The sequence below is a fragment of the Morus notabilis genome, unplaced genomic scaffold, assembly GCF_000414095.1.
Source record: "Morus notabilis unplaced genomic scaffold, ASM41409v2 Scaffold274, whole genome shotgun sequence".
In the NCBI taxonomy this organism is placed as follows: domain Eukaryota; kingdom Viridiplantae; phylum Streptophyta; class Magnoliopsida; order Rosales; family Moraceae; genus Morus; species Morus notabilis.
Genome location: NW_010358785.1, coordinates 504,645 through 511,420, shown reverse-complemented (window position 1 = coordinate 511,420; position 6,776 = coordinate 504,645). Strand labels below are relative to the sequence as shown.

General features: G+C 33.3%; 1 protein-coding gene across 2 annotated transcripts; it reads left to right on the top strand.

Moving 5' to 3' along the window:
• The first annotated feature begins 1,742 nt into the window (after positions 1-1,742).
• LOC21402289 (putative D-cysteine desulfhydrase 1, mitochondrial) lies at positions 1,743-6,267 on the top strand. 2 transcript variants are annotated; one of them, XM_024162587.1, is made up of 11 exons: positions 1,743-1,842; positions 2,076-2,203; positions 2,340-2,405; positions 3,085-3,279; positions 3,793-3,903; positions 4,198-4,289; positions 4,662-4,748; positions 5,242-5,299; positions 5,389-5,502; positions 5,772-5,869; positions 5,976-6,267. In XM_024162587.1, the coding sequence occupies exons 2-11, from the start codon at positions 2,084-2,086 to the stop codon at positions 6,157-6,159; spliced, it is 1,125 nt and encodes a 374-aa protein (XP_024018355.1). In that variant the 5' UTR covers positions 1,743-1,842; positions 2,076-2,083; the 3' UTR covers positions 6,160-6,267. The 2 variants fall into 2 exon arrangements, with proteins under 2 accessions (XP_024018355.1, XP_010091756.1); XM_010093454.2 differs by having other exon boundaries at positions 1,743-1,854.
• Positions 6,268-6,776: the final 509 nt, after the last annotated feature.

Genomic DNA, 6,776 nt, shown 5'->3' with positions numbered 1-6,776 from the left:
CTACAATTTCCACCACGGTAAAGGATTCCTTGAAGCAAGCACAATTCCTACAATCCTAGAGTCCAAAGCCACTTAGCAAAAAAGAAAATAATAATAATAAATGCTATGGCGGCTTGCAGAGTGAGGTGGGTGCTGACGAGAGACCTCTAGGTGCTAAGAAATTAGTTGGAGCGGCCACTGTGAACTGGATGAGCTCAGCACTAGAGGCAATGGGAATGCCATGCCATTCCAACAAGCTCCCACCAAAAAAAAAAAAAAAAACTTCGTTGTCACAAACTGGTAAGCAACAAAAATGTGAACCAAGTGTAGTTAAAACCACAACATGAATTGGTCAACAAGGAATGAAAAACAGCAGCACAACAACAGTAATAACCTCTTAGCTTCCGCTAATAATAGTCAATCTTGGCCACTACAGTGATCGTGACTCGACTATGTCATCAAACTGATCTGATCCCAGTCTCAATTTTGACCTGTCAATTTGATCTCAACGGAGATCTCAATCTAAACTAAGTAAGATTTTGATTCAACTCGACCTCGGTGGCAATCTCTATCCGTTGGCTTGACCTTAAAGATCGTCCCGACACCAAATATCAATCTTGACCGTTGTCTATTCTAATATTGATCTTAACTCGTTCACATGTTTTTATTTAAAAAAAAAAAATTGGAAAAATGAAATTTTTGTTTTGATAATTTAAAAAATCTGATAAGAAGTCAAAAAAAAAAAAAAAAGATCACCAAGCATGTTTTGAAAATAAAGTTTTTACTTTTTGTTTAAAAATAGAAAAAAATGTTTAAATAAAAATTACTCGTGTTATTTCCAATAGTTCTATTTCAGCTTTCCTTTCTAATGAGTTTATCTGAATATTAAATCTATGATTGTAAGTTAATAATGATATATTCTTAAAACATAAAAAATATTGATATCTAATTATAAAAAAAAAAAAAAAGAATGCACACATACTGTCATACACACATTCAATGAACCTCCCATATACATGTCCCCATCACATGACTGCATTTGAAAACCACGCATAGCAAACCTACCCCACATTTTCCACTCTTCAATATGCGATTTAGTGTTTATACCCTTTTAAAACTAAGTCAAGGCCAAATTGAGTTAACATTTGAACTCTAGGGCTATTTGTATAGATAATCCGTTTACGGTTCAAAAATATAAGTATTGTTCATTTCACTGATTTTAAAATATAGTTAAAAATTTTCAAAAAAATCACATTTAATATTTTTTACTGTAGTTAAAAATTCTAAAACAATATTACATCTTCGCTCGAATTGAATACTCAAATTCACAAAGTGAACAAGACTATAGTAATATCAATTGACCGATTTGAATCCCATGATAGGGGTTATTAGTGGTCCCGACGGGACCTACGGTGAAAACATCCTATAGTTGAGCAGTATGATGATCAACAGCAAAGCTAAGGACGTGACAATATAGGCATCATAAGTGAGTGTGTTTACTGCACACGAAAAGAAAAGGATAATGAAGAACGATAAATTTGAAAAGTATACTCAAACCATGATTTTTAATTCTTACGTTTAAAATTTAAATTTTTTATATAAAATAATTATTTTAATTTTAAATCATTCATCATATTTTTATTTATATAATAATATTATTATAAAATACATTAAATTTAACATTTTTTTTTCAATTTTTTTTTTCTCTCATATTAAATGTCATGAAAAATCTTCATGCTACTTATCACTCTTTTTTATTTTCCATCTCTCCTACCAAACATAGCTTAAATGTCATGGACTGGCAGTAGTGCATTGCATTCTTTCCCATTCTCATTCCGACAATCAGAAAAAAAGAAATCATCTGTTAAGTTTAAGGTGTCTTAAATGTGGTTTAACAAATCATATTTTATCATGTTATTTAATAGATTCAAACTCTAAAGCATGAAAAAAATCAATTGAGAAGAATGTCAAAATTTTTATGTGATATGTATAGTTAGATGCTATTTTGCATATCATCAATATTGGACAGATGATCATGAGTTAAGAGGAAGTGCATTCTTAACTCACTCTCTCTCTCTCTCTCTCTCTGTCCTCAGCTTCAGAAATGGAGCACAACAACATCAGAGCAGTGGGCTTGGATTTCCTTACAAGGAAGCCTTATTTGCCTCCTTCATGGGCGAACCATCTCACCCAAATTCCCTCTCACGTCTTCTCTCTCGCCCATGTAACCCGATTGTTTCTTATCTTTCCAGTTTGTTTCATCAGGATCACCCGCTAATTTTTTTTTTGTTTACTGAGGCTTTTGAGTTCCGCTATGGTTTGTACTGAATTTTTTTGCATGCTTATGATTTTATTACCAGGTTCCAACTCCAATTCACAAGTGGAATCTCCCTAATTTGCCTAACAATACAGAAGTCTGGTTGAAGGTACGTATCTGCCTTTTGTTTCTTTGTTTTATTTTCCTATGAAGTTATTGAAAATTTTCTCTCTCTAGATATTGCTTATGCCTCCTTGTTATAGATATAGTAGCTGTATGTAGACTAATTTGCATACACCATATATCTGCTTAGTGCTTCCTATATTTGTTATGCCTTTTTTTTTTTTTATTATTCATATAAGTTTCAATCATTTATATCTCATGTTTCAATACGTGTTGCATTATGAAATGTTTTGGAGATGGAATGAACATCAGAAATTTTGAAGATAAAACGTCAAAATCTGTTCTATTTCTGGGATAGGATAAAGTTTTGTCTTCCTTGTTGGCTTTTAGTTACAATATGTCTTTTTGCTGAATCAGAACGCTTGTCAACAACCTGCTCTTTCTATTTTTATATCTTTTCTCGAGGACTTCTTACTTGTCCTCCCCTTACTTTTCATCCATAATTTTTTCCCTTATTTTTATTTAAGCAATTTGGTTCGAATCAATTACTTAAGATAGGTTACAGAGGTCTCTTATAAGGTCTATTTATTACCGGATGATTTTTCTCGCTCATCATCGAAGAATTTTGAATTTCACACTCGTTTGAGTTGTTGTTATAGGTGATTTATTCATAATTTAGTCACTTTTCTAGTTTATACTGAAAGAAGTATTTGCTGATATTTTAGCGTGAGGATCTTTCTGGAATGCAACTAAGTGGTAACAAAGCCAGGAAGTTGGAATTCTTGATGGCAGATGCTGTTGCACAAGGTGCTGATTGTATCATAACAATAGGAGGAGTCCAAAGCAGCCATTGCCGTGCTACTGCTGTGGCTGCGAGATATCTGAATCTCGATTGTTATCTTATACTACGCACCTCTGAGGTCAGAAAAAGAAATTTTTTTTTTTTTTTTTTTTTTTTTTTTAACGTTTCATTGATTAAAATCAATTACAAATGGGGACAAAATAGAAAGAACAAGAGAAAAAAATAAAATAAATAAAAGGCAGAGTCTCCTGGAAACATGTTACAAGTCACCCTAGGAACTTTGCCATTTTATCTTTTGAAATTCGAACTAAGGACTATCAATGAAAAGGGAAAACTGTTGAACACTATATCTATAGATGCCCATAATGAAGCCGAAAACCTTGCCTTCTCTAGATGGTCGGTTTGGGTTCATCTCCTTATCCTAAAAAATCCTAAAGTTTCTTTCCCGCCAAATTGTCCATAGAATTGAGAGTATGATTCTTTTGCACATCAGTTTACAGAATTCATTGCTTCATTTATTACTCAATTTTACTCGTATTTGTTTTGTTTTTTTGTTTTTTTTTTTTGCTTTTCCTTCGACTTATTTGGCGGTTGAATAGACTTTTTGCTCCGTTTCTTTTGTTGTACTCAGGTTCTTGTAGACCAAGATCCAGGACTGACGGGCAATCTCCTGGTTGGGCGGTTAGTTGGAGCTCATGTCGAACTAATTTCTGTAGAAGAATATGCGAAAATTGGGAGTGTGGTTCGTCAATTTTGCTCCTAGTTACTAGTTTTAGGCTCCATGAGCCATTTTTTTTTTAACTTCATATCTGAACTTATGTGATTGCGGTATTAGTCTCATCAAACTTTGAAAAACTAAAAGATGTTAAAAACGAAATTGTGAAGGTACATATTCATGCGTGCAAAAGGCAAATTGAACTTCATGCCTTGTCCCATGTATAACAATATATGTTCTTCTGATGTTGATAATCAACATTCATAGGCACTGATTTCTGTTTTCTAAACTAGGATTAAACTTCTTAATTTTTCCTCCCAGGCTCTTACTAATCACCTAAAAGAAAAACTGCTAAGTGAAGGGAGAAGGCCATATGTCATTCCTGCTGGTGGATCAAACTCTTTGGGAACCTGGTTAGATTGTAATATTTGTCTTTTTGTTTAAGGTTCGGTGAGAAGTTGTTGTTCTATGGTGGATCTTAAGGTTCAAGCTTACTGTCTTTTTATCATATGCTTTATCTTTGTATAAATCTATTTGATTTTTTTTTATCTGGATATAGTATTTTTGATATGCTATGCCTTTTTTACATCTAAAAACATTGTGCTGATCCTTTAATTATTTCCTATAAACATCTAAAACATTAGTTATATGTCAATGATTACTTTTGTTTTTATACATGCACACATGTATCCATGCGCTTATTGAATTGGTTCCTTTAAACTTTCATGCCTTTGTTCTTTTGATTCCCTTCTAATGTTCTGATCATGTGATTTTACTCTATGCAGGGGCTACATTGAAGCAATTCGAGAGATTGAGCAGCAAATTCAGACTACCAAACAAAAATTTGACGATATTGTTGTAGCATGTGGCAGGTTCTACTGAGTTTGACTTTATTTCAAATTATTCACCTGAAAATCTGATTATTTGTACATTTCTTTTGCTTAATTTGGATATTAAATGTTAAGAACCTTTGGAAAACATTTACTTTGATGCACACAAATTGTTAGCAAGAAAATCTTGGGAAGTAAGAATGTGTACCAAAGGTGTGACAAATTTTGTCAACGTATACAATGCTGGACAAAGAAGTAAAGAAAAAGATTAGGAACATGAGATATGTTTCGATGGTCGATATAGAAGGAAAAGGCGACCTAGAACAAGGCCGTCATTATTAGTTTGTACAACTTAAATTTACTGGTGGAGCTTTCTTTAATGATTCTTAAGGGATTTCTTTTATTTTTTTTATTTTTGGAGTAAGTCTTCCGAATTAAGATTTGGAGATGAGGTGACCTATATATTCATACAGTCCAATCCGTCAGAATTTCTTGGACATTATATGCGTTTCACATGTTATTTATCATATTTCAGCGGTGGTACAATTGCCGGACTCGCGTTGGGTTCATCATTGAGTTCTTTGAAGGCAAAAGTACGTGCCTAGTATGTATTTTTTTTTTTTCCTTTTTTCTTTCTTCATCTGGTTCCTCCACTGTCATGCAACTTCCTTGTGTCCTACAGGTTCACTCATTCTTTCCTCGCCGTGACCCAAATTACTTCTATGACTTTATCCAAGGCCTATTTGATGGTCTCGAAGCCGGTGTTACCGTGCGCGACATTGTTAACATTCAAAATGTGAGTGATGATTCTGTAAACAAGTAGTAGACGTTTGGTTTATGGATTCAGAACTATGATTCAGAACCATTCTCATTTTATGTGTGTTTTTTGTCAGAGAAAAACACTGTAGAGAACTATGAATCATGATTCAAAATCAGAGACGAATATAGGAAATAAACATGTTTTTCGTTGACATTTTACTGTTTGTGCCGTTTTTTGCTGTGTTCTTGTGGCTGGCTGTAGTTTCCTTATGCGAAAGGTAATAATTGGATCTTAGTTTCTGACAGGAAAAAGATCTAGGCTATTCAGTAGACACCTTTGAGCAGCTTAAATTTATTAAGGACATTGCTGCAGCTACTGGTGTTGTTCTTGACCCTGTTTTCAGGTTTGCATCAATCATAAGTTTGGAATTAAATAAATACTGCAACAAATGAATCTTTTATTTTGCATTGGTTGATGATTCCTCCTACAAATGATTATTTCTTTTTTAGTGGGAAAGCTGGTTATGGACTGTGGAAGGACATGACTGAGAATCCAAAGAAGTGGGAAGGGAGAAAGATCCTCTTCATACACACAGGTGGTCTGCTGGGGTTGTACGACTATGTTGAGCAGATGGCTTCATTGGTGGGAAATTGGCGTCGAATGGACATCCATGAATATGTTAATGTTCCCTAGAAAGAAATATGTTCCATCCAAGTCTTCAAAGTGAATGTTGTTGCCTACAAAAGGAGACGATTTCTTGCTCATATTATTAAGGAGATTCGTACTGTACATGCATGAATACATATATATATATATATATATATTATATATGTGTGTGTGTGTGTGTGTGTAATACATCTGTAATCTATAATTATATATATATATATATATATGGCTTTTTGCATGGTACCCCTCAACTTTTTGAGATTGACAAATTAATCCTTACACTTTTTCTTGCAATCATGTCCCTAATGTTACAAATCCTTTACAATTCGGGTTCAATTGAAAATGTCCGTTAACAATTGTACGGATTTAATCACGCAACAAGCACGTGATTTTTTTAGGGGCATAAGATTTTCATTTCACAAAAACAAAACCCTTTTTCAGGAAAAAAAAAAAGAAGAAAAGAAACCTGTTTCTGGGAGAAAAAAAGAAAGAAGGTTAAGTAAATTAGAAGACCGCAAAGAAAAATAGTTAATGCCACGTTTATTTTACCGATTCGAATTTTAAAATTCCAATTTTGTTACAGTAAAAAACTCTCAGAAACAGTCATATATAACTTTTTTGCTACAGAGAAAAATTTTCACATA

Excerpts from the sequence above, each read along its gene's own strand:
- LOC21402289 (XM_024162587.1), top strand. The coding sequence starts at position 2,084 with ATGGAGCACAACAACATCAGAGCAGTGGGCTTGGATTTCCTTACAAGG. Across the intron at positions 2,406-3,084 it reads ATACAGAAGTCTGGTTGAAG|CGTGAGGATCTTTCTGGAAT; the intron begins GTACGTATCTGC and ends CTGATATTTTAG. Across the intron at positions 4,290-4,661 it reads TCAAACTCTTTGGGAACCTG|GGGCTACATTGAAGCAATTC; the intron begins GTTAGATTGTAA and ends TACTCTATGCAG.